Raw genomic sequence first — 27,596 nt, forward strand, 5'->3', positions numbered from 1 at the left:
TCAAGTTAGTAATAATATATAAGACAATTTTGCCATCCGGAGGCTCTAAATGTAGGATTGGAGGAAAATGGATGCCAGATTCGTGATCAGCGGGTACGAATCCATCATAAACCTTTCGTATATCAAGGTCAACCAAAGGTCATTCGAGGTCACATGAGGTCAACATAAACTTGATCTTTTCCAAACAAAATATATGTCATTCGACGCGGCTTGACCAGGCGAATGCGATGGTACCACTGCCGTAGCTCTAGGGCCATTTTGTCGAAGTTATTTGCGGAAAAACTAAAACCACATTTCGGGGTCGTTTACCTGACCTCTGACCTCAGGTCACCAAAAATATTTTCCTATTTTTCTCTAGGTCAAACGCTACACAACCGTGCTCGTAAGTTGTCTTTATCTCTACAACTCTATTTTTGGTAGCTATTTGAAGTTCGCGTCTGTGACGCCGCAGTTTGCCGTGCAGGGGTCTAGAAAAATCGACCCTGTGACGTCATCAAGGGGGCTAGCTCCATTTTTTTTACTTCAGAAGATGTCAAATTGATGGGAAAAAAGGTACTGAAAGTTTCGCCTTCCTATCTTTAAGCGTTCAGGAGCTATCGCAAATATTCGCCAGGGGGGGGGGGGGGCGAAAAACGCCCCCCGGGCCCGCGAGGGTTAAGTGAAAAAGCCACGTCGCAAATTTAGCTGAGACCCAAGGATTGTAGCCTGTAGGCCTAAAACATTTGCGCTGTTTTTATTGAAGTTTCTTAACCCTCGCCGGCCGAGGGGGGGGGCGGGTGCCGCCCCCCCCATAGGGTTTTTTCGCGATAGCTCCGAACACGCTGGCGATAGAGAGCTGAAACTTGGCATACCTGACCTTTGATCCAAGCCACATCTTTTGACACCAACCGCATTTTTGGGTCAGGTCAGGTCACTGACCTATGACGTCATAAGTGAACCTCTGCACGGTCTTCAGATGTCGCAACTTCGCAACGCCCTCACTGCCAGAGGAGATGTCACAAGGAAATGAAACTTGCAGGATCTAGTATCCATTATGAGTCCCACAACTTGTATATCTCGGATTTTTCCTAAAGGTCATATGAGGTCAGGTCATTTTCGTGACCTCACCATTATAAGTCAATGGGGAAAAATGAAAACTGCTATTCTGGCGCCGGGAACGATCTCCAACTATCTCAAGCACACAGAATCGTGATTTTATGCGCTCCTTGCAAGGTTAGATGCGTCACTTTTGCAATGTTGACCTTGCGTGACGTCATTTATGACGTCATCAAGGTCATATTAGTTTTTCGTCAATAACTCTTGATCAAATTGAGCTAGCGAGTCGGAAAAGCCACCAATGGACTCAGGAAGACCTGCCGAATCGAATGATATGCGACATGACCTCTTTCGACCAACTTCGTGACCTGGGGGTGCTGACCTGACCTTGACCTGAGGTCAACACCCCAAGTTGACCTGACCCGGACAAAAAGTATACCATTCGACGCGCCTGAGCGAGACGAACACGATGCTGCCAAAATCGGCGCTCTGCGGCCGTTTTTTGCGAAGCTATTCACCAAAAACTGAACCGTACCTTGGGGCACTTGACCTGACCTCAGAGGTCACCGGTTGACCTAGGACCTTAAAATCGGGTACCAATCTCTGCGTCTCGTAACGGCGCACACGCTCGTTTTTTCCGCGACGCGCTAGCTCCACCAGGGGCGAAACGGCGAGGGGGGGTCGTACCCGCCCCCCCCCCTCGGCCGGCGCGTATGTAGAAAACCAATAGGTCCGGCGAGGGTTAAACTGGGTGCAATAACCAAGGAATGCAATAAACAAAAACTTGTGCCAAATCTCCCTCAATCTTAAAAGGTTTCCATCGCGCAAAACGTCGGCTGGCAGGCTACAGGAATTTCTCCATAGAAACAATGAGAAAGTTTGCCATCCGCATGCAATACTGACCGTTTTCCGACTGCTTTGTGGAGATGTCGTCTCGTAGTCAATGTGGTGCCGTATGAACTCGCAGCTTAGAAAGTTAAGTCTGTTTCTGAAAATGGATGGGTGATGTACAGGTTCCACAACTATTTTTATGACTTGCACGCTCCCTTCCGGTACCGATGTGGTTCATTTTTCAAAGCATCCCTCTCCCTCCCTCCCTCCCTCCCTTTTCTTTCCGATTTTCTTCCCTCCCTCTTCCTTTCTCTCTCTCTCTCTCTCTCTCTCTCTCTCTCTCTCTCTCTCTCTCTCTCCTCTCTCTCTCTCTCTCTCTCTCTCTCTCTCTCGTTCTCTCTCTTTCCTTGTCTTCTTTTCCACTTCGTCTTTATCTTTCCATCTCCCCCTTTTTCGTTTCCTCTGTTATCGTTCCAACCCATTCGTTCATATCTTAGCCAGTTTCGTACTACCTACATAATTAGCTTTATTTATCTATTTCGTTTAGGTACTTATTTTTTTCACTGCACACTAACAGGTCTCTCCCGCAGCATTCATTCTTCTTTGTCTTCTTCGTTTCAATCTTTTCGTCAGTTAGGTATTCAAATTCATTTATCTTACCGGTACCTATCTATTTCCCTTCTCGCTCTCCATCCCGGCTACCCGCCGCCCGGAGCTGTAGTTTCATCACCCCTTACCCCAGGACATTGTCCCAGCAACTCGGATCGGTGAACCACATTGACATACCTAGTCCAATTTGGAACGGTGCACGGTATACTTCAGTTACCGTCTGGTCGACAATCGGCGGCGTATTGGCACCTTTAGACCCGCCCCGTCGGCCGTCGCCATCCGGACACGCGGCGCCGACGCGACCGACGGCTTATTGCAGACCGGGAACAAATATGCGCTCTACGGAGCGGAAGACGCAGCTGGCGGCAGTCGATCGAATGGACGAGACATATTGCATTCCTTGTCTGAGGAGGAACTCTGACTGCGTGACAAAGTTGAAACTGCACGTAGATAAAAATTATCACCGGCTTATTGGCATAATTAGAATGTGATATGTGTTACGCATTATGCTATTCTTATTTGTACTCTTTTGATGCGATTTACTTTTTCTTCTTCTTCTTCTTCTTCCTCTTCTTCTTCTTCTTCTTCTTCTTCTCTCTCTCTCTCTCTCTCTCCACCCCTCTCTCTCCCTCCCTCCCTCTCCCTCTCTCTCTCTCTCTCTCTCTCTCTCTCTCTCTCTCTCTCTCTCTCTCTCTCTCTCTCTCTCTCTCTCAATTTTCCAGTGCTCGCACTCCTTGGTAACCATGTCTTTTCAGACGTCGTTCTTGTCGCTGGCAATGACGCTCGTTGACAGTGTGCCTGTCGTAGACGAGGCTTTGTGAGCCGTTAAGTTAACGTCGATTTTATTACGCCTCGCATTTCACCTCAAAGACAAAATGTATGTGATGACGTGTCACGTCTTGAACATGTGATGGAGTGGAGCTGGCTTTTATACCTTTAGTTACCTTTGGCCAGTTGCAGAGATTTTATTTGGAACCATATGGATAGAGCGATGAAAACTGTAACCTGCTTTTCTGGTCGCTTGGCTACTGTTCTCCTGGTCAATGACCGCTGGTTCCCTATTCTTTCTGTCTTCTGGCCAGTGCCGCCCCTGGTCCCGTTGGCCAGTAGTCTCCCGACTCCCATTCCTCCGTGGCCAATAGCCCCCTATCTACATATCTGGTCAGTAGTCCTTCGTCCCTCTGGTAGGTAAGTTGTACTCCGTCCCCTTGGCCAATAGTCCCCTGGTCCTCTGCTCAGTGACTCTTGGTCAGTGTTCTCCTGGTCCGCTGGCTGGTCAGTGACCCCTTCGTCACTCTGGTCAGGGTCTGCAGCCGCCGGCCTCTGCGATCGATTACCGATCGGCGCGGATCACCGAGCCCAGCACTATGGCCACCCCTTCCCTCGCGTACCAGGAATAGGCCCTTTGGGACTTCGAGCTGCACGCCGCCTGCTACGGTGGTAACCGACCAAGCCCGTTTTAGTGTCAGTCGACCTGATTATTGATTGGCTGACCTGCTGTGGTGTGCTATTGATGCTTTCATAGCCGACTAATCCGATACCTTGATCAATCGACCTACTTCCTTGACAAACCACCGTGCTGTCCTGACCGTTCAATCTGTCATGCCATGTCGATCGGCGTGCTCTCCTGCTGGCACCTGATCTGTTCCCTGGCCGACATCGCTGACCGGCCGTCATGCTTCCCTGAAAGACATCTGACTCCTAGATGACACCTGGAAGCGGACACTCCCTGACCATCCAGTGACCAGGCTATCTGGTGCTTCCCGGCTGTCCGCCTCGCGCATTCTCTTGCGAAGTCGATCCGCTGCTCCTTTACCATCCGATCGGCTGCTCCTAGCTTCTTGCCAGTCCGATCCGCTGCTTCCTGGCTAATACGACCTATAAGATACTCTCTTGTCCATCAGATCTGTTGCTTCTTCACCGTCTGACCCACTGCTCCTTGGCTGGGGGACCTGTAAGATACTGTACCTACTGCCCGATCCGCTGCTACTCCGCGGCCGACCGTAGCCGGCCGAGTGGCGTCTGATTGTCAATCAGCGTCGCCGACAAGGCTCCGAGCGGCACCGATCAATAGCCGAGGTCGGTCCCGAGTGGCTCCGGCCACCCCGCCCCACCCCGGAGTGGCCAGCGCACCGGGGGGGGGGGGGGGGGGCTCCCACGGTCAGACGGCGGCTCCCATGGCGGTAGACATACCTACTCTCACGCTCAGACGCTCAGTGACATTTCCTTCCGGCACCATAACAACTCTGTGTCTCAGACTCATTCAAATAAATATAAAGTATTTAACGTGCAGAGTTGCACCAAGGTGCAAAGTTTCAAAGGTAACAATGAAAAACAATGGTAGACTTTGGGCACTGAGCTGACAGGATAAAATTTGGTCCATTGGTCCACGATTGGAATTCATTCATGGACTGAAAAGGTTGACAAAGACCCTCATATCTTATCAAACGCGTCACTGCTTTGCTCAGTGACAAGCTTTTGTGACACTTTAATCACTTTTACATCTCATTCATGGAAGACCACCACCAAGCACGACAAACTTCCACGGACAAACGGTAAAGTTCCATACCCAGAGACACGTTCCCTGTCGGTGAAAGCTACTTCTTCACAAATCCATCCAAACTCGCTCGCTGTTTGACGGTCCCAGTCCCAGCGGTTCGGCGCGGTCTGTGTCGGAGATCTCACCAACTTCCAGCACTCCGACTGGACTACAGCGGACGACCTCTCCGCTCTGTGATTGAAGTGTGCACGCCGGACCGCGATGGCGCCGGTTGTAACGCCAAGGAAGGCTCGGCAAATGTGTCCCATGGCGTGGCCGAGTGTCGTGAGGCGCCGTAGTAGCGGTCTCGTGACCTGGGTTTACAGGGTGTGCGCTCACCTGAACAGCGGCTTCGGTCCCCAGCGGGCGACGCCGGGCTCGCACAAAGGTCACGTTCAGGCACTGCCGCGGTCGCTCACCGTGGGGTCATGGACGCGGGGCACTACGGACTGGGTAGAGGACGGACGAGCAGAGCGTTAGGCGGCAGAGAGTGTGTGTGAGAGAGGAAAAAATAGAAAGAGAGAGAGAGAGGCAGAGAGAGGGAAAGAGAGGGGAGAAAGGAAAGAATAGAAAGACAGAGAGGGAGAGAGAAGGGGAAAGAGAGAGAGAAAGAGAGGAGAGAGAGAGAGAGAGAGGGAGAGAGAGAGAGAGAGAGAGAGAGAGAGAGAGAGAGAGAGAGAGAGAGAGAGAGAGAGAGAGAGAGAGAGAGAGAGAGAGAGAGAGAGAGAGAGAGAGAGAGAGAGAGAGAGAGAGAGAGAGAGAGAGAGGAGAGAGAGAGAGAGAGAGAGAGAGAGAGAGAGAGAGAGAGAGAGAGAGAGAGAGAGAGAGAGAGAGAGAGAGAGAGAGAGAGAGAGAGAGAGAGAGAGAGAGAGAGAGAGAGAGAGGAGAGAGAGAGAGAGAGAGAGAGAGAGAGAGAGAGAGAGAGAGAGAGAGAGAGAGAGAGAGAGAGAGAGAGAGAGAGAGAACGCTCGATGTATTTGTTCTCGCACACATGGACGTATCATCTGATCTGTTTGCTCCTCTGATCATAGGCGGCGGAACGGGGGGGGGGGGCACCGGGGCACCGTGCCCCCCTTGAATTCTGCAAGGGGGGCACCAATAGCAAGGTGCCCCCCTTAAATTTGATGTATTAGTACCAGGAGCAGATTCGGGAAAACTCCAAGGGAAGGGTCATGAACCGAAGTGGTGCCCCTACCTATACCCAAAATGAAAACCTCAACGGATTTCGGCCACTTAATTTTGGTGGTGCTCTATTTTCAGTTTTCTATTTTCTTTATTTTTGGTTAGTCGTGTGATGACTGGTGCCTCTGCTAGGCCGCTGGTGCCCCTGGAAAGATTGTGGTACCTACCTACCCTGCCCCCTGACAAGCCCACGGTGGGCCCTGGGTGCCATGGGTCCTAACAGGCCCGTGGTGCCCCTGACAGGCCTGTGGTGTCCTTGCTAGGCCTGTGGTGTCCCTGGGCCTTGGCAGGTCTGTGGTGCCCCTGGCGAGCCTGTGGTGCCCCTGTTAGAACGCAGGTGCCCTTAACAGGTTTGTAGTGCCCCTGACAATCCTAAAGTGCCAACGACAGGCTTGTGGTGCCCTTGACAGGCCCATGGTGCCCTTGCGAGGCTGGTGGTTCCCCTGCGAAGCCGATAGTACCCCTGGCAGGCCTCTGGTGCCCCTGGCAGGTCTGTGGTGCCCCTGGAAGACCTGTAGTGCTTTTGCTAGGCCGATGGTGCTCCTGACAGGCCTGTGGTGCCACTGACAGGCCCGTGGTGCCCCTGCTAGGCCTGTGGTACCCCTGGCGGGCCTGTGGTGCCCCTGTCGGCTGTCAGGCCTGTGGTGCTCCTGGCAGGCATGTGGTGACCCCAGGCCCAAAGTCATGACCCATGTGACCTCCCCCTCTGGGATTCGCCACTGATTAGTACTGCAATGGCTTCTTGGTAATTTGATACATGTAGGATTAACCCTCGCCAGGCGAGGGCCTTTTCCATAACACGGACGGCGAGGGGGGAGGGTTGGTACGACCCCCCTCGCGATTGGCTCCTATGGCACTTAGAAACGACAAATTTACAGGGTAGGTGGGTCCATGGGAGATCTCGCCCCTAGGAAAGTTTGGTGACTCTAAGTCAATATTTAGGGGGTTTTGGGGGTATGAATGCAAAAATTTTGCTTAAACATGTTAAAAAATTTTCGCTTATAACTTTTTACCTAGCAAAGATAGAGCAAAAATAAAAGCACCAGTGAACTCAGGACGTCAGTGCGCATCGAATGGTATACTTTGTTACCAATTTTAGTGAACTTAGGAATTCAGTTGCCGCTAAGCTAGTCCAATTTTCCCCTGACCTTGTACCGGTTTTTGTGACCTGGTGACCTGACCTGAAATGACTGGGACTTCAAATTTTCAGGAAAGGTGCGAAAATGTTGCCCCAGAAGGTATGCCAAATTTGGCGGCGCTACGCGCCGCCGTTTTTACGTTATTTGCGAAAAACTTTGGGGGGGTTGCATCAACCCCCCTCGTCGGGCGAGGGTTAATAGAATTTATCAAACGAGAATAAGAAAGAGACAAACACATAGGTACTTGAGGATCAGCTTCAAGTTAACCACACATACGGGAGTGTTCTGCCATTTTCGTTTAGTAAAAAAAAAATAGAAAAAAAAATCATCGTGTCAGGGCTGTGACGAAAAATAAGTGGCCTAAATCCGATGAGAAAACAGGATTTGGGGGTACCCTAGGTTTGGCTCCTTGAGCTGGTGCCCCCCCTTGTCTCAAATCGTTCCGCCGCCTATGCCTCTGATGACATTCTGATACACACAATTGCCTTAAATGCCACCACATAGCATGCACGCAATTATCACGACATGGTCAAACGAAAGGAAGAGGCTTAGCTGATATTTCAACATAGCCGAGGGAAACAAAAATAAACGGTAATCTTTAAGGTTGATGGAAGTAGGTAAACCAATAACTACAACGTCGGTATTTCATATTCATTATAGCACATCAAACAAAACTTAGATTAGTTTTCTGGAAAGTTTCGCGCTTTACGACACACACACAAGACACGTGACTTGCTTGATGTTTGATTTCTACAGCCCCTGTATTGTATTGTATTGTATTTATTTTGAAGAGCACTCCACAGCAACAGTGGCTTTTCAAGCTCCGAGTCAGAGAATAGGGTAGATACCAGATGTGTACAAAACAATTAGTCATCCAACCGAAACATACCAAGTCACACACACACACGCACACACACTGAGTCAGACGACCTTACTTCAGTTTAAAGACAGCGTCCGGCTCCGCATCTGTCGCTTCAGGGCTTGTTGGAAGCGTTTCCCTCTGAGGGAAACGGTCTCAGGTGGCAGCTGGTTGTGAAGCCTCGGGGCTCTCGCACAGAAACGCCGTTTCCCCGCCTCGGTTCTTGACCGTGGTACATGGAGATGACTGTCCTGCCTGGTCGTGCGCTCACGTACGTCCGAGTTCGAGCGGAGGACGGCCGCGAGGGAGACTGGCTCGCCACTCGAGAGCAGTTTCTGCGTGAGGCAGAGCGTACTGTACTCAGCGAGTTGCTGAGCCCCCATCCAGCCCAGGTTCTCCAGCAGGTCACTCGCATGGTCAAATTTTCTCCGGCCGAAAATAACTTTTGCTGCAAAGTTAAGGATTTTTTGGATTCTAGCTGTGTTCTTTTTTGAGCCGTTGCCATAAACTGATATGCAATAGCGAACCTGCGAGAGAACCAGGGCTGTCACAAGAGAGACGAATATGCCCCGGGGCACGACGTGTCGTACCTGTGAGAGACCGATGAGGGTCCCAGTGCAGCGGCGGCTGACGGCACCCACGTGACAGTCCCAGGACATGTTTGAGTCGAAAGTCACACCCAGATTTTTCACCTCGTTACAAGGCACGAGATTTGTGTCACGGAAGGCGACTGTGAAATTTGGTAGTTTGCGCAAATTTTGACGGTTTCCAAGAGCAATGAGTTGAGTTTTGTTCGCGTTGACCTTGAGGGCGTTCGCGCAGAACCAGTTATCCAAAGATGCGAGAGAATTTTCCATTCGAGAGATGAGCGCCGAAAGTTCGCTCTTTTTGCCTGAGACCATCACCTGGGTGTCGTCAGCGTACTGCAGAACCTTGGCATCGTTTGCATGGAGTGACAGGTCGTTTGAGAACACCGTAAACAGCAATGGCCCCAGGGCAGAGCCCTGGAACACGCCCATAGAGTTGGGGAGCGGGGGCGAGACACGCTGGGCGCCGGCGCAGTCACGCAGAGTCACGCTCTGAGTGTGACCGCTCAGGTAGGCCGCAAACCATGCAGTGTCGATGCCGTACAAGTGCAGTTTGCTGAGTAGTATATCATGGTCAATGACATCGAAACACTTGCTTAAATCTATTAGGCACAGAAGAGAGATCTCCCCGCTGTCGGCGGCACTAAGGATGTCGTCGGTGACTGTCACCAGCGCGGTTTCCGTCGAATGGTGTGGACGGAAACCGTGCTGGTTGGGAGAGAGGAGGTGGTTTGAGGATAGGTAGTGGTAAAGTTGGTGCTGAACCACCTTTTCCACCACCTTTGAGATGACTGGAATGATTGAGATTGGTCGGAAATTGGATGGGTCGGAAGGGTCACCGGACTTGTGGATAGGGTGGATAAGGGAGTGTTTCCAGGAAGCAGGATAGTCAGACTGGGTCAGGCAGGAGTTGATGATGTGAAGGAGTACGGCGCCGACAGCGGGGAAACTGGCCTTCAGCACCCTGATACAGATATCATCAGCACCGCGGGCGGTCGAGTTGCGCATGCTGAGCAGCGTGCTGGTCAAAGTGTCAATATCGATAAGTGATACAGTAAAACCACACGCCCCCACACGCGGTAAACGGCACGCGACGGATCGAGCAGCACCCTGGTCCCGGTCCGCCACCTCGGCGGCCACTCGCGGTCCGACAGAGACGAAGAAGTGGTTCAGCTCCTCGCTGGGTAGCTGAGGTAGCACCGGTGTGCCAGAGCGCTTGCCAGCCACAACCCCCCGCACGCTCCGCCAGGCGGCCCGCGGCCCGCGCTCCCTGATACCCTCCTCGATACTCTGTCGGGTATCACGGCGGATGGCAGCTCGCACGGCACGGTTAAGCTGGCGGTACTCGGGCGCGCTCCGTCCACCCGCGCGCAGGGCGGCGCGGCGGCGACACATCAGGTCTCGTGTAGCAGCCGAGATGGGAGGGGCAGTCGGGTTACGGACCCGAACCGACCGCATCGGCGCGTGCTTGTCGAGTACGGGCATAAAAATCGACAAAAAGACATTCCACTTCTCAGACACGGTCGGTAAACTAAACACTCTACTCCAATCAGCACGGTACAGGTCGAGAAGGAAGTCATCATGGTTAAGACGTTTAAGACAGCGCGAATGAGTGATGACAGGCCTGCGGCGAGCACGGGGCACGGCAGCATGTAAACGAACTATGTGGTGCGGACTAAAATCACAGAAAGTCACCCGACAGTCAGAAACTATGCTGGGACTAGTCACCATACATACGTCGAGAAGTGAACCAGAGGTAAAAGTTGGCGATTTCACAAGTTGACACATCGAGTAATCAGATAAAAATTCTTCCAGACGGACACGGGCCGGCGCTGGGGCGCTCTTTAAAAGGTCACAGTTCAGGTCACCACAGATAATAAGTGTCAGTGCCGGGTATCGGAGCACCGCACTCTGTACCTGGGCCTCGAGGTCTCTAAATTCGGCGTCCAGCGCCGCCGCCGTGTAGCGCGGCGGTCGGTAAATGCTGCACAGCACCAGCTGGCGCCCGTGGTCCAACTTCAGCAGCGACCAGATAGTTTCCAGTCGGCTGTCCGGCGGGTGCTGGGCGGTCGGTTTGAAGGGTGCCACAGTCAGGTCGTCCCTGGCAACGACCGCCACGCCACCGTAACCACGGCCGTCAGGACGGTCCACGCGATAAATGGCGTAGCCCGGGATGACCAGTAGTCGGCTGGGCACGGACGGTCGGAGCCAGGATTCCGTCAGTAGCATGACGTCATACTTGTGACGGTGTAGCAGGTCCGACAGTTCTAAAAGCTTGGGTCGAATCGACTGGATGTTTAGCGAGCCGATCAGTAGACCAGGGCTCGCCGGCGTAGTCCGCGGGCGGCGCCCAGCTCTCCGTCCGCGCGCCCCGCGCCGCTGCGGTCTCCGGCCACCGCTACGCCGCGGCCGCCCCCGGCTCCGGTCCCCGTCAGCCGGTCGCAGCCCCGGGCCAGGCTGGGGTGGCAGGATCCCCGCAGCGGGGAGGGGCAGTCTCGCAGCAGGTCGCTCGGCGGGCTGAGTCACGCCGCCGTAGGTCACGGCGGCTCCGGCCGCCGGGAGGTCACCTGCCGGCCGGACGCTCAGCTGACCGCGGCCGGCCCGAGGCGGAGTGGGGTGACCAGGCTCGGTCACCGCCTCGCTGAGCACCTATCCGTGCTTCTATCCTCAGGAAACTGAAATCCTTCTCCTCCGCGCCACAACCCCCCTCCGGGCTGGACAGGCAACTTTATCTCATGCGGGCTGCTCCCTTGGAGCGGCACCGCTGCTCCCGAGGGAGCGCACCCCGTAGCCGGGTGCAGTGAGTGCCTTGGGGCTGGGTGGCCTGTCCTCTGGACGGGCTCAGCCCCGGCGACTCACTAGGGTGCCTGCCCAGACCAATGTCTCCCCCTAATTCCTATCATCCTTCCGGCTCTGCAATGGTCTTGTCGACCGAAAGGGCCTAACCCAACAAAACAACAAAACAAACAAACAAGCCTCGCTGAGTCGGGAGTGCCGGGCCGCCGCGAGCGGACCGGGCGCTCTCGGAGCCGGGACCCGTCTCAGGGTGATGTGCTGTCGCAGCGTCCGATCGAGCTCTCGACGAGGTGGTAGTTCTGCAGGTGACGGTGCAGGTGCTGGAACGCAGGCGAGTGCGAGCGCACGCACTATCGCGAGCAGCACCAGCAGTCGGGTGATGTCTCGGTGCATGGTGTCGATCCAGGTAAGACGCCGTCCAACCGTCGCTCAGCCACTCAGACACTCACGGATGCACACACGCAAGTGCACCAGACGCAGACACTGTCTTCTGATCACGCACTCAGTCCTCTCAGTCCTCGCACTCAGTCCTCAGAACGCACACACCAGGCAAGGGGAGGCGTAGGTGGGAGCGAGCAGCGCTCGCGACCGCTCGAGGCGGCGCGCTCAGCTGAACTGAAAATCCTGCCCTGCTCCTGCTGTGAAATCCTCACCTGGAGTCCCCGTATTTGTCACCGCCGCGCCACGCCTCGCCGCTCGGGTTTTTTCCTCGTCTCCGTCCTGCGCTATGTTTACCCAGTGAGCCGGCAGTTCCTCTGTATACGGCCCGGGAGCGTCCGCCGCCCGGCAGCAGTGCCCCCGGGGGACCCAGAACCGAGCGCCGGCACCCAATCTGAATTTCAACTGAGCCAGCACTAATAAATGTCGCGATAAACGAATAGTATGACGACGTCTATTTATTGTTATTGCTCCTGCCCGTGTCACAAATAAAACGGAGAGAGGCTTTTCACTACTGCTGTTTGTATCTTCCACTAAACTAACTTACAGCTTCTGTGTTTGAAATAGTAAGCCTGAAGTTTTCATTGTGTTCATTTATAACAGTAATCTTATCGGTCAAAACAAAAAAGTAATTTAATTACATACCCACACATATCTTTCTAATTGCACGTAAATAGTCAGCAACGTAATGATTTACAGGCGCTGAATTCCTAAAGTTAAACAAGATACAATGAATAGAGCTCTCTTGCAGATATATTTAGCTAGTTAGCTACTGTCACAGTTAACATATCCGCTACATTTGCCGAAAAGTATTAGGTAACTTCCTATCAATGCCTTTCGGAAGGAATATTCAATAGTAGCTTTGCACTTGGTGATTGAGGTAGCTGTACTTGGGTGCGAAATGTCAGCTCGTCAACTAACTGATTGAACCTCGCTAACTAAGGTACTCCGAAATCCCCATCCTTTGTTTTGGGCTGCGAACTCTGACACATTAGTCCGAATCAAGCTAATGGAGGGCCTGTTTAGCTTCGATGGAGTGTTTTCTTGACATTCTTTTCTTAAGTAGGCAGTATTTCCTATTTAAATAGCTTCCACCTATTTTTCTTTTTACATTTCAATTTCATAAATTCAATTAATAGACGGGGTGATGGGCGGGTGGCTGGGGGTGGGGTTGTACCACGGAAATGTCTTTGTCCATGCTATGACGTGAGTGAATGTGTGAATGTTGTTAATGTTTAAATTAATAACCGCAGATACGGATTCTTAGCAATAATCGTCACGCAATTTGAGAATGTGGATCGATCATGATTGTTCAATACGATACATTTTGATAGCCAGCTTACGTTTTCTAGCAGTGGAACATTAGTTATAAAGAATCAAAGCCGTGCAAGTGGTTAACAACGGCAGATATCTCCGTTTCCGTATACGAGTAATTCGCCTTCATGCGGCGAACCATAAAGCTATTTCCATTGTACCGTATTGTTCCTTTGACAATTACCCGCGGGCTTAAGTCGCATTTTCCCTTCCCAGTGGGAGGGAAAGCTACTGCCGTGAAGCTGCTTTTCTGTGACGACTACTCTACTATCACTTTTCTCTTGCTATTTGCATTCAGCAGGGCAACGTGAAGCTGTGCAGAGCGTCTCACTTTGCCAGTTTTCTCCCAATTCTACACGCACTTTTTGTCTGCATTGGCTCTCACAAACCGTTGTAAGCGGACTCTGATTTCGGTCGGCTTGTGCGGTGTCATTTGGCATCTCTTTAATTGTTCTCTCACGGTTGGCGAGCGGCGAGCCGGTAAACTGTTCGAGCGAGAGCGGACAGCTCGTCGGGCTGGCGAAGAGGAAAGTCGTGCTACGCCAGTGCCGAGGCTGTAGTGACTGCCGAGTTCCCAGAGTCGAGGCCTGGAATATGTTTTAGGGCCTTGGCCTGGAGCTTTTCAGTTACGCGTACTCCATCACCTAGATAGGTGGGTAGCTGATAAACAGGCAGCTAATTGATGAGGGTCACTTGCATGGAAATTGCTGGCAAAAAAAGAAAATTTAACTTATTTTTACTCGTTAGACAGCCTTGTCTCTAGCATTCCTCTCTGGCCTGATATCAAACCGATTCGTCGCCTGAAGCCTCTGCAGTCTGCAAGTGAGCAATCTGGATAAATGCACAATATTTCAACATCGCAGGCCTGACTCCTGTTGAAACGTTGAGTGTCGACGGCAGTCCCTGATGTCAATCTGCAGCCAACGTCTGGGGCCATTTTGGTAGGAACCGCTGGCAAAGTAGGTCACACTGGCAGTCAATGCTGCGATATCGAGCTGAGGAGACCCTAGTCACGAGCCGCTCCAGCCATCGGGGAGCCACCCGCGTCCCTCGCCAGCGTACTACGCCATGGTGCTTCAATAAGACTCGGGTAGTGAAACTTACAATGGATGATGCAATATGCAGTCCAGGGGACGGGCAATGCTGACTTTGTCAGGTTTTGATTGCGTGTCACATGTGTGCGTGAGACGTGCAGTGGATACTTACGTGCAAAGTTTGTCGATGTTGATAGGTTGTCCTACTTCACAATTCATGTCAAAGCCATCTGACCAAAGCAAAGGAAATCAGTGCACAAACCAAACTGCAGTGTCTGACCAGTGCACGCATGCCCTGTCCTATTGATTATTTCTCGCTGCACTTCTGCAGGGTCTGACAGAGGTCTGTGATTGTGTGGTTGTTACTGTATGATAAAGTGTTTCACAGGGATGTGTGTGTGCCCCAGTGCTGTTCACGCTGATGGTCCGCGCAGAGTGTCTGATCAGTGCCGCTTTGTCTGCAGGTCTGGTGAAGCTCGGCGTACACTGTATGACAGGACGTAAGGTGGCTGTGAAAATAGTCAACAAGGAGAAACTCAGCGAGTCGGTACTTCAGAAGGTGGGAAATGAAGAGCTATACAAATCGTAGATGTAGGCAGTAGGCACATGACCAAGCAACTTAGCATTTTTATTTGCATTTTTTTCTTGATAGTGCCACTTTCTTGTAAGTTACAATGTACAAAATTACAATGTAACGTAGAAGTGCTTATGCAAACATATTTCCTTTATTTTCCTTGGCTCATTTATGTGCGATAGCCAACCGTCGCGCTGTCGTCATGCCGGCCTTGACATTATCGTGTACAAGTTAAGCTCCAGAAGTAATCCTTCGTGTTGCTGGGGCTTCCCCAGCCCCGACAGCTGCGTTAACCCGCGCCCCAGTGGCGGTCTCGGCCAACTTCGCCCTAGTGAGGGGGGGCATATGTTACCACCCACCTCTAACTCAAAAACTAAGAGGGCTAGAAAGACGCGGTAAAAAGCAGTCGATAGCTCTCAATGCGTACGTTTGAAAGTATTTTGGTCATTTTTCACCTTAGAGCAACATTAGGGTCACCAGAGGTCATCAAAGGTCAAAATTTGCCAATTGTCATTATATTTTTCAGAAAACATGCCGCTATCTCAGGAACTATGGTAGCTAGAAAAACGCATGATAGAACAATCTATAGCTTTTGAACTCTTCTTTTGAAAAGGTCATTATAAATATTGACCTCAGGTCAACGGTTTAGCCTCCAGAGGGCAAAAACTCCAAAAATAGCTGTTTTTACGAAAAGTGTTTTTCGCCAATAACTTTTGACTACAAAAAGCCACGACATTTCTATTGCCAGAATCGTGTTCCCCTCACCGAGACGCGTCGATTGAACTATAATTTGACCTTGAAAGGTCAACTTGAAAATTTGACCTCAGGTCAAGGTCATGACCTGACCGGAAAAGGTCATGTTGCATATCAGTCGATGCGTCTCAACAAGACAAACACAATGAGACCATCCCCAGCGTTCTATCTCTTTCCAATCACGAGTTATTGGCAAAAAACTGTTTGTAGCCTCAAATGACCTCGGATGACCTTTCTAGAGGCTATAAGCAAAAATGACACCTTGGTCATCACGAGTGGACTAAATCATTGTGATTCTGAAATATTTGGACTGTTCCTATGCGTACGCACGGATCTAGAGGCATTTTCATTTTTCTCCATTGACTTGTAATGGAAAGGTCATGCCACTGACCTGACCTTAGGTCACGGATATAAAAGATCCGAGATATACAAATTGTAGGCATCCATAACAGCATGCAATCCACCAAGTTTCAAACCTTTCTGACAAACACTGCAGGCTGGAAATGATTGCAAACTTTTTTTAAGGCTTGGTCAGTTAACTTGACCTGGTGACCTGACCTGGCATGACCTGGGGTCAAAAATTTCACACATTGTCCAAAATTGATGTACCAAAAGCTACCCCAAGTGGCGCGGCGCTACGCGCCGCGGTTTTTTATTCACACGCAAAAAACGTGACAGGGTGGTAACATATGCCCCCCCCCCACTGGGGCGAAGGTTAATGAGATTGCTTCAGTATCTTGGGGTGGTGCATCATATCCGTATTACGTCATATACATGGAAGCCACTAACCACCCTTTCCGTGCGTGATGTCAACAGAGAAATACAGGCTATTGCAACATGTTGACAGTCGAGCAGTGGGTTATCGTTTATCGTGTGTATGCTAGTGGCAACCCTGCAGAGCACCTAGAGTAACCATCACCACAAGTCATTCTGGGCCTAACTAGGGTAACAAGTATAGACCGGGCGGGGTTATAGGCTGTCCGCTCTCAGTGTAAATTAAGAGACGGTGTCGATGGCTGAATGCGTTTTGTTAGGAGCCTTCGAGGAGATGCTTCGCTGCTTTTACTGTACCTGAAAGGGTTTGTTTTTATCCTCAGGTGGAAAGAGAAATCGCCATCATGAAGCTGATCGATCATCCTCATGTGTTAGGATTATATGATGTGTATGATAACAAGAAATATCTGTAAGTATGCTGCTACAAATGGAATGGGGCGCCAAGAAGGGTCAACTTTTGGTGTGCGATACACATGATCATGCATCGCAAGTAATGCATGCCTTGTTTTTTACGTGTCATTAACTGCAAACGTTATCAATTTTGATTGATTTCCCGCGCTTTGTCAAAAATATTCTGTATGAATTACATCCGCGAGTTCTTGTGGTAAAATTGAACAAAAGGCATCGCGGAGGTTCTTAAGCAAAGTCTACCTTACCTAAGTGGATCGTCATGTCTGTAAAACATGCTCTCCTATCGGTGACATCTGTCAATACTGCGTGGCTCTTGTTGCAGATATTTAGTGTTGGAACATGTGTCCGGAGGTGAACTGTTTGACTATCTCGTGAAGAAGGGAAGGCTGACACCCAAGGAGGCGAGGCGATTCTTCCGGCAGATTATCTCCGCTCTGGATTTCTGCCACAGCCACTCAATATGGTAAGTGCCGTCTGTGCTTCATCCATTTCCTCAGGGAAGGCTTTCAGTTTATTCTCGGATAGATGCTTCAGGGAGGATTAACTCTCTGTCAGCATCGGAGGCGCAGTCGGTGATCAATACCGACAGTGTGGTTGGACATTTCCCAGCAGCCCCGCCGCTGCACCCCATCGCGCTGATCAGCCGCAGAGGAAGTTAGCAGCCCACTCAGTGATGGTGGCACTGGCGACGGTCGAGAGACCAATGGAGCGTGTTCTCCACTGGAGTGATGCGAACAAAAATTAGACCGGTGGCTACGATCGTAGCAACTTTTGAGAATCTCAATGATGTCCTGGAGACAAAAAGCAAAAGTCTTTTTCAGAGGCGTTCGTTGCGTTCTGCAGATCAAGTTATCCTATCGCTCCTCCTATCGTTGAATGTAAGCAATGGTATGTTTGAGCATCGTTAGTAGTATCATCGTGATGAAAAATGACCTTATGCTCATGATGTAATATGATTAAGTTGAATTGAAATAATACCAAAAAATCATTAATGATTTTTTTGGGCATATGTCAATTCAACTTAATCACATTATATCATGAGGATAAGATCATTTTTCATCACGATAATTGTACTTCTATCGAGTTATTTTTGCGGTTGACGACATTCGTATATATTGAAATGAAAGGACTCTAAATGTAATATTTTTGTACCCTGGCTGGACTATTTATTTTCAACAGTTTTGAGTGGTGTCATATCGTTTGCAGATACGCTCAGTGAACTCCATTACTTAGTGTTGAGTGTGTTTTGTACTACTCAGTGCTTTCTATGTGTGATCACTGATCATCATCCCATACCCTCGCCACTTCCGCCACCAAAATCGGTACTTTAGCACGATTAACCGTTTATTAATCGCACCACATGCGTCAGATACAATCCAAACTAATTAACAACCGCCATCACTCAAATACACAGCCCAATTTAGTCTGAACCCCGCCCTGTTCCGGTGGATGCCGGGTCTCGACTCCAGCCGCCTACAGCATCCAGGACTCGCGCTTCACCTTGACACAGTCGTCGCCGTAGTTGGGCAGCGGGTCGCGCTGGCAGGTCTTGTCCACCATGTAGGCGGCCTGGAACTCGCGCGCGCTGAAGAACAGGCAGCGCTTCGGGCCGACCAGGTCCTGCGAGGACTCGCCGTTCATGTCGCCGCAGAGGCCGCACACGCGGTTGCGGAGGAACATGGGCTCCAGCATCAGCTTGACGGCCGGGCCGACGATGCGGACGCGCGCCTGGTACTGGGGCAGCTCCAGCTCCAGCAGCTCTCCAGTCCACTTCAGGATGCGCGCCTCGGGATGTTTGTCGGCGGTCTCGCTCTCGATGACGACCAGGTCGCCGATGGGCAGGCGACGAGTCTCCTGGTTGTCGACGCGCAGGTGGTAGTCGAGGCCAGTGGGCATCAGCTCGATGATGCGCGTGCTGGTGATGATGCGGACGGCGCGGCGAGAGCCCACCTGCTTGACGAGGATGGCCAGCTTGGTGACCTCGGAGCAGTCCTTGGCCATCAGGTGCCAGCACGAATCAACCATCTTCTCCGGCAGGGTTACGTTGTCGAAGGTCTTGATGAAGTGCTCGTCGATGACACACTTGTGCATGTTGATGCCCATCATCTTACGGTTGCGCATCTCCCAGCTATCCTCGTAGGCGTTGATGCCCTCCTTGATGTTCAGGAACGGCATGAACGGAATTGACAGGCCGAAGTTGTTGTTGGTGTTGTACACACCGTTGCTCTTCCACGGGAACTCCATGGCATGGATCTTCTTGATCTTGAAAATCGTCTTGGCATCATCATACATGAGCTTCCAGCACTTCGAGAACGGGTTGAATTCAAGCTGAATGCTACGCTGGTTCATGCTGTGCAGCTTAGATGGCCACATGGTCTTAGGGAAGCTTGCCAGGCGGTTGAGGAAGTAGTTGCCGATGAGCTCCATCCAGGAGGGAGAGTCATAATCCATCTTCTTGGTGAGGCTCTCCTTACCGAGGAGTCCGACGGAGGTCAGCTCGTCCTTCAGGTGCGTGTTCATATCCACAGTGATCTTGGCCTGGTTCATACGGGACGCCTTGATCTTTGCCATCTCACAGACAGGTGCGTGCTCGAAGCCATTGTTCCTCATTTCGCGGCAATCACGAACAACACGGTTCTGGTTGGCATACATCTTGTAGAGGTCAGTCTGACGGAGAAGACCGTTCACGGTTGCCACCCTGGTCATGGTGTCGTTGATACCAACGTTGATGGTCATCTCCATGGGCGCGATCATGTTCGAGGCAAGCAGCTCGTTCAGGGTGCGACCAACGTGAGGCCAGGTGATGTGTCCGTTGACAATCAGCTCACGCTTGATGGGCACATCGTCGGTAGGCACCATCAGCAGGCGCGCGTCGACCTTGGTGTTGAGTCGGGAGGCATCCTTCACCAGCATCGTCTTGAGGGCCATACGCTTCTCCTTCATGCCCATGGCGCTGACCACAACAGTGTAGCCGAGGACGTTTCCGGTGTGGATATCCTGCAGCACGCGGCGGGATCGCTTCATCACCTCACGACGGGCGTCCTTCTCGATAGCGGCATGCTTCTCATCGCGGTACTGCGCCTTGTCGGCCAGCCACTCGATGTGCTCTACAGGCTCAGCCTCCGGGTTGTTGACGGTATCCAGAGTGTGGTAGCGGGCAAAGTCATCCTTGGCCACAGAGATGATCATCTTCTGGGTGGTGGCGGTGGCGGTGTCGAGCGTGAGCTTCATCAGGTTCGGGCGGATGGTCGGCAGGACAGTGAACATGTTGCCAAGCTTGCTGGTTGCGCTGATCTTCCGGAAGAAACTCCAGATGTCACCGAAGTCGTCTTCACTCTTGACGGTCATGGTCATGTCGATGCCGAACATGGCCTTGCCGAGCCTCATCTCAGTGGTGGTCGGGGTCTTGACGTGGATGGGCTTGGTGTCCGAGTTTTGACGCATGGTTGTTGTCATCTTGGTCAGGTCCAGAGCAGATGTGAACGGATACGTTTCCATGCGAAGAAGATTGAGTTCGCTGGGCTTGTTGATGAACTTGGCGAACACCTCGACACGGTTACTCTTGGTGTCCCACTCAGTGCTAGTGGTGAGGGGCAAGCTCATCATGATGTTGCGGCTGACGCCTGCGGAGAGGAACCGCATGGTAAGCGGGTTGACGGCACCAGCAAGAGAGAGCATCTTGACGTTAATGAACGGCTGCAGGTTCTTGGTATCGAGCTTGATCAGCCGGCTGCCATCAGCAGACTTCTTGCTTTCGAAGACGACATCACCACGGATGGAGAGGACAGCGGGGGCGGACCTGATGACCATCATTGGCACACCAACATCGGTCGGAAGTCCGATGACGTGATCCACCAGGTTCATGATCTTCTGGAAGTTCTTGACCTCGTACTTCTTGGTATCGGCGTCGCGCATTTGCTGCAGAGTGTTCTGGATGGCCTGCTGGTCGAAGGCGAACAGACGCTCCATGGAGCCCATGATGTTTGCCTGCAGCCAGACCATGAGAGGCTCGTTCTCACGCTTCACCATCTTCAGCAGGTTCTTGATCTCGGCCAGCTCTCCAATGGCGGCCTGCAGAGGCTCAGAGCCGCGGTTGAAACGGTTGATGTTGGTTGTGCTGTCCGGCGCCATCAGGAAGTCAATCACGTTCTGCAGACCAACGAACTTGCTAAACATCTGAATCGGGAAGAAGGTCAGGCTGTTGTAGCTGCGCATGTGTCCGCGGTAGGTCAAAGAGGAAACGTCGAACGGCGACTTATTGATGACGGTGTCCATCTCGGCAGTGACCATGAGAAGATCAATCTGGCTTCTGACCAGGATGTTCTTGGTGAACAGGTCGGCGTGGAGCATCGGGCGGGTCAGCCGGAACACGGACCGGGCCTTCTCACGGATCTCCCACACCCACGGGACGTTGATGTCGGTCAAGTTGGCAGCCTGCTCCAGGAAGCTGGAGATGTAGTTAGTGATCTGCTGGTCGCTCTCGACCCAGGTGTGCATCGCCAGGGTCTGGTAGGTTGCCAGAGAAGGGTTCAGGGTGATCAGCACAGTGGTGGCCGCCATCCGGACCTCGTGGAACTCGTTGCGGTCAAAGGCGATGGGCTTGACAACCTCCTCCACAACAGTCGGATTGATTTCGCGGAACTTCATCATGGCATAGATGGCAGTCTCACGAACGTGCACGTTTTCATCCTTCTTCGTAGCGATCTCCATCAGAGTCGGCACCACAGCCGGGTGCTGCAGGGTGGCAAGTGCCTTCAGAACCACCATTTTCTCACGGATAGAAATATCCTCGGTCAGGCGTTTCTTGAAGAAGGGAATCCATTGCTGCTCAATCTGCTGAGTCTCGAGGCTGCAGAACTTCTGGAACATGGTAACAGGGAAGGCGTTTGTGGTGGTGGCGCGGCGAATGCAAGCAATGTTGACCGTCTTGGCGAAGGCCAGCATGCTGTTTTGGCGGAGGTGCTCATCATTCTGCGCGATGCCGTTACTCAGCGTCTTGAACATCTCCTGGAGGATCTCGACAGTGGGGGTCTTGATGTGCATGGGGATGAACATAACGAGGGTAGCAGCCTCGGCACCGACAACCTGCTTGGTCTCGATCCACTTCTTCACCATCATGATGCAAGGGTTGGTGCCTCCCATCGCCACTGCCTCACGGAACAGCTTCTTCATGACATCCACGTTGCGGTCGGGGATGGTCGAGATCTTGCTGTAGATGTCTTCCAAGTCAGCCAGAGACATCATGTTCAGCAGCGAGTGGAGGACGTTGACCATGCCCGGGGTGTCACGGGTCGTCGGGTCGGGCACCTGATCGAAGCTGGAGTCAAGGCTGGCTAGGACATCGAGGACCTTCTTCTTGAGCTCGGTAGCGGGCACCTTCTCCAGCAGGCGGTGCAGGGGCACGACGGGGCGTGCCATGTTGAAGACTGGGGCGTCAGTCAGCGTCGGCTTAGCCAGGAACTCTTTCTCGGGAGTGATGGTGTCGCGGATGGACACGGCCCAGCTGATTAGCTTCAGCTCGCGCTTCTGTGGCGGGTCGGGGAACGGCGACGTCACTGGCCTGGTAGCCAGCAGGATCAGCGTCTGGTTGGTGTCAGTGATGATCTGCTCCGTGGCCGCCTGGTACGGGTACATGGCGTGGATGCTCTCGGAGTTCACCGCCTCAATCTCGAAGGCCTTGCGGTTGCCACGGACCAGGTAGCGGACCATCGTGGTGGTGTTTGCCTGAGTGTTGAAGCAGTCGGTGACGTTCTCGCGGCAGGTGATGGGCGCCGGGCTCATGCTCTGGAACATGTTGCGACGCTTGCACTTGTCATGGAAGATGTTCTTGGTGATGAGGAAGCGGGGCTTCTTCACCTCCTTGGGGACGCTCTGCTCGGTCCAGCTCCAGTCGCCCATCACGTTGACGCCGAAGGTCTTGATGGTCTCCAGCTGGGTCTGCGGCTCCAGGATGGGCGTCACCGTGTAGCCAGTGAGGCAGAGGCCGCCGATCGACTGCTCCTCGGCCTCAAAGTACAGCGGCTGTTTGACGTCCTCGAAGAACTTGCCGGTGGGGAACTCGGAGACGATCTCCTTGTCCATGGTCATCTGCCAGCGCTGCACGATCGCCTTCTTGATGTTGACCATGTTCTCGGGCTCGTTGCCGCCCACGATCAGGTCGACGATCTTGCCGTTCTGCAGCTTAACGATGAAGGGCTGCTCGAGGAGCTGCTTCACCTCGGTGACGGGCTGCCAGTGGAGCGGCACGCTCTCGTGCCAGGACAGCTCCACCTGCTTGTTGCGCAGCTCGGCCATCTCGGTGTCGCGCAGTTTGAACTGGAGGACGTTGGCGGCCGGCGCCTGGACCAGCAGCGTGGCGCGCAGGCCCATGCCCGAGTACTGGGAGGAGATCTCCGGGATGCCCGTCATCACCTTCGCCACGAACCGGTACTCATACTGGTTGTTGGGCTTGAACCCATAGTTGTTGGCGGCCGCCGCCGCTGCGGGAGAGACAAGAGAAGTCGGAAGTCAGTGACCATACTATATTGAGTAAAGCTCGACAGACAGAGGCATAAAAGTTACTGAATGATATATTTGAAGTGTACTTTAATCCTATGCTTCGGTATCAGCTCATTCAAAGTTAAACTTTTTGTAGCTAAGAAAGGATATTGAATGTTCCCCGTTTTCTCTTAACCCTGTGAGGTACAGACACAGGTGCAAACCGCATTCAAATAGTCCGTAGACATTTATGGAAAAGCGTGAACGATGTTCTATGCAAAGGCCAGCATTGATAAAATAAGATGCTCTGATACCATGGTTTAATGATCTTTTTCTAAGAATTTATCAGATGTCATGCAAGTAATCAAGGTCTTAACCCTCGGCCTGGCAGGGGGGGGGGGTCGATGCGACCCCCCCCCTAAGGTTTTTCGAAGATAGCGTAAAAACGGCGGCGCGCAGCGCCGCCAAATTTGGCACAGCCTATGGGGCAACCTTTTTACATATGACCGGAAAATTTCAGGTCCGGGTGACCTTGGATCAGGTCACCAGGTCAGAAAAACCGGTACAAGGTCATGGTCAAATTTCAATTTTCTGTTTGCACCTGTCCAACTCACAGTTTTCGACTGATTTCCTTCAAACTTTCAGGATGTGCTAAGTTCACCGAGTTGTATAACATATAGTCCGTTTTTTTTTAGGTCACTGACCTGAGGTCAGTTAGAGGTCATTACGTCGTAATGTTAAGCCTATGGGAAAATACTAAATTCGGAAAATACTGGAGATATCCGCTTCGTTTTATCACTTTTGTGCTTTGAAACCACGGTACTTAACAGCAGGTCACTTGGTGCTTCTTTGTTTGGTGTACTTATCCATGGGTCAGGTCAAATGAGGTCAACTGAGGTCAAATGACGTTTTTGCCAATAACTTGGCACATAATGACGCTAGAGCTTAAAAAATGGTATCATTGTGTTCCTGGAGATGAGCCGAATCAAATGATATGCGATATGATGCAATTTGGTTAACTTGAACTTAGTTTATTAAGTTAAGTATACTTAAAATTTAAGAAAAACTTTAAGTACACTTAAGCAAGCTAAAAAGTATATCATTCGACGCGGCTTGACGTGCTGAGTTCACTGGTGCTTTTCTTTTTGCTCTATCTTAATTAGATCAAAAGTTATAAGCGAAAAACTTTTGACCTGTTTTTAGCGAAATTTTTACATTTATACCCCCCAAAACCCCCCTAAATATTGACCTAGAGCAACCAAATTTGCACAGGGGCGAGAACTCCGGGGGGCCCACCTACCTACCAAATTTGGTGTTTCTAGGTGCCATAGGAGCCAATCGCGAGGGGGGGGGTCGCATCGACCCCCCCCCTGCCAGGCCGTGTTATGAAAAATGCCCTGCCAGGGCGAGGGTTAAACATCTTTGTTACTCTATTATCAGCAGATTTACTTTTTGAAACTTTAATCAATGATGCCAGCGTTGTATTGCATATCGGTGAAACTTCGAACTTTCCTTTTGCTGCTAATCGCAAGAAACACTTCGAACCTTGGATATACGAAAATCAAACCATACATTTTATTGTTAACATTACGAGTATGAGCTTGGTTATTTACCTTTCAAAACAAAGTTATGCCATAAATGAACACTATTTTAACCCGCGCCCTGCTGGGGGGGTGTTTGAACACCCCCCTTGTGGTTTTTCGCGAATATCTCAAAAACGGCGGCGCGGAGCGCCGCCGTTTTTGGTACACCTTATCATACATCAATTCTACACATGTTGTAAAAATTTCAGACCAAGGTCATTCAAGGTCAGGTCACCAGGTCACTTGAAGTGACCTCACCTCATAAAAATTTTCAATGTCTGTCATAGCTACACCGAGTGACCGATCGCTTTGAAACTTTCAGCGATTGCTAAGAACAATAGCATGTACAAAATGTATATCTCAGAATTTTGATATCGATGACCTAAGGTCAGGTCAATTTTGCGACCTCCCCATTATAAGTCAATGGGAGAAAATTGAAATGCGCCTCTTTTGGATGAAAGACATTATAAACACTCCCAAACACCGAATTACAAGTGGTTTAGACACACTGAACTTGAAAATGGTGTCCGTGACCCTTGTTTATGCCCTGAGGTCATCTTAGGTCACGAATGGTATCTAACAGTTTTTCGCAAATAACTTTTGATAGAGGCATGCTAGAGCGATGAAAACGCCTTAGATGTGTTCAGCTCGACGATACGGATCGACTGATATGCAACATGACCCTTTCCGGTCAGGTCATGACCTTGACCTGAGGTCAAATTTTCAAGTTGACCTTTAAAGGTCAAGTCATAATTCATTCGATGCGTCTTGACGAGAGGAACACGATGCCGGTAAAAGTAAGCTCGTACAAGGCTTTGGTCAAAAGTTATTGCAGAAAAACTGTTTTCGAAAAAAATCGGCTATTTTTGCAGTTTTTGCCCCCTGCAGGCAAAACCGTTGACGTTAGGTCAAATCTGAGAGAATTACTCAGAAAGGGCGTTAATAGGGCTATCGAATGCGCTTTTCCGCGGCGCTATAGCTCTATTGGTTCCCGAGTTATGCGTTGGCTTCTTGGAAATTTTCGACATTCGACCTGGAAATCGGCGAAATTTTGCCTTCAATGACCTCTGGTGACCTGACCTTTGACCTGACCAAAAAATTGACAGAAGTGATTTCGTCATTATTTTTTACGCTCTTTCGAACGCCGCCTTCCGCGTATCGCTACGTGGCCCAGGAGCCGAGTTACAAGGGGGGGGGGGGTGTTTAAACACCCCCCCAGCAGGGCGTGGAAATCCAGGACCCCCAGCAGGGCGCGGGTTAAATTCGCCATAATAAGTCAGCGATATATGCAATTTATTTGCTTTTCTTCAATATGCCCTAGGTAATAATGCAGTAAAGATTAGATAAAGTTAAAACCTGGATGTATATGAATATAGCGCTTGGACATTTAAAGTGAAATAAGAGAGATTAATAAATATCAAAATGAAAGTATCAGCACGATTATCAAAAACATGTACCACATCTTTAGAATATTTGCAAGTTAGTTTATTAGACTTCTCGGAAGCGCTCGGAACATTGACTTTTATGAAGTTCAAACAAAATACGATTGAACAAGCTCGACATTGAAAAAGCATTAGTTATAGCAATGGACTAGGTATAGGAACCATAAAACCTGAAGTTCTTTCTTGATGAATGAAAAGGCTTGCAACGCGATCACCTGATTTCAATCAAGCTAAACTTAAGGTAATTACTATTTTCCGAGCATGTGGACAGCAAGTTTGGTTATAAAGTTGGAATGAAGATGACCAAATGTGACAATGCTTACGTTAACCAAACAAATCATAAAACGTTACCCTGAAGCCACATCAAAATACAGTTCATTTGGTTATGTCCCGTGAAATTATATTGAATAAGGACTTTCAAGTCATAAATGCTGTTGGGTGGGAGATGCATGCTACTACTACTTTTGAATAATACAAATTTAGTTCGATTTCGTCAACGTTTGGCAATTAGGAATATTTTATCCCAATGACACAATCTACCCATATTTACAGAACTAGATTTTATCGACAGTATCCGAGTTTCGATCTCTGAGCTCGTGCTATAAAAGCCGTTCCCACCATTTCCCGCTATTTGAGACACTTTTGATGCACATTAGGTGTAGATTCGGTACAGATTTGGTCAAATTAGGTTCATTTAATTTCTTAGAAGTTATCACTTTCTGTTGCGCCGTTGCTTGAATGCCTGATTTTGACATTATCAAGACATTATTTTCAATCAAACAATGAAATAAATTCATAAATGAAAATACCTTTTGTAAAAGAGATTTGGTGCAAATTTGGTCAAGTTAGGTGCGTTCGCCAGATAAACCGTCGTGAAAAAGGCTAATATCTACCGAGCTGAGCACAGAACGGTCGGGGACGGCGTCGGGGCAGCGCCGAAGACTGACTTACCGCAGAGCAGCAGCAGGAGGGAGGCTGAGGTCTTCATGACTGGAGCTGGTGTGCCCCTCTGTCATGCCGGGAGGACCTGGACGGCCGCTTATATACGGCCCCGAGGCGGGCGGCGGTGGCAAAAACGGCCCGTTTCGCTGTGTGTGTGTGTGTGAGTGCAGCGCACCCCTCGCCGGCCGGCCCGGCGACAGGGCGGCCCGAACCGGCCGCCAGAGCTGTTGCTGACCCGTTTTTGCCCCCGACCAGACCCTCGAGCGGAGAGTTGGAC

General features: G+C 50.9%; 2 protein-coding genes across 3 annotated transcripts in view; one reads left to right on the forward strand and one right to left on the reverse strand.

Annotated features, from left to right (window-relative positions):
* Nucleotides 1-27,596, forward strand: part of LOC122364555 (serine/threonine-protein kinase BRSK2-like) — an 88,000-nt gene that overhangs the window by 13,042 nt on the left and 47,362 nt on the right. The window contains exons 2-4 of the mRNA XM_043335052.1: nt 14,828-14,922; nt 16,788-16,873; nt 17,198-17,338. Of these exons, the coding sequence (XP_043190987.1) occupies nt 14,828-14,922; nt 16,788-16,873; nt 17,198-17,338 (322 nt within the window). The remainder of the gene's footprint in view (nt 1-14,827; nt 14,923-16,787; nt 16,874-17,197; nt 17,339-27,596) is intronic.
* Nucleotides 18,202-27,517, reverse strand: LOC122364553 (vitellogenin-1-like). 2 transcript variants are annotated; one of them, XM_043335050.1, is made up of 3 exons: nt 27,329-27,393; nt 22,784-23,354; nt 18,202-22,642 (listed from the first exon to the last, which is right to left on the reverse strand). In XM_043335050.1, the coding sequence occupies exons 1-3, from the start codon at nt 27,363-27,365 to the stop codon at nt 18,349-18,351; spliced, it is 4,902 nt and encodes a 1,633-aa protein (XP_043190985.1). In that variant the 5' UTR covers nt 27,366-27,393; the 3' UTR covers nt 18,202-18,348. The 2 variants fall into 2 exon arrangements, with proteins under 2 accessions (XP_043190985.1, XP_043190984.1); XM_043335049.1 differs by having other exon boundaries at nt 18,202-23,354; nt 27,329-27,517.

This window comes from Amphibalanus amphitrite, unplaced genomic scaffold (genome assembly GCF_019059575.1).
Source record: "Amphibalanus amphitrite isolate SeventyFive unplaced genomic scaffold, NRLGWU_Aamphi_draft 000683F_arrow, whole genome shotgun sequence".
Lineage (NCBI taxonomy): Eukaryota > Metazoa > Arthropoda > Thecostraca > Balanomorpha > Balanidae > Amphibalanus > Amphibalanus amphitrite.

What these genes read in the sequence shown, in the direction of transcription:
- LOC122364553 (XM_043335049.1), bottom strand. Translation starts at nt 27,365, where the DNA reads ATGAAGACCTCAGCCTCCCTCCTGCTGCTGCTCTGCG. An exon ending in CCTCCTGCTGCTGCTCTGCG is followed by an intron (nt 23,355 to 27,328) that starts GTAAGTCAGTCT and finishes TCTCTCCCGCAG; the next exon opens with CGGCGGCGGCCGCCAACAAC.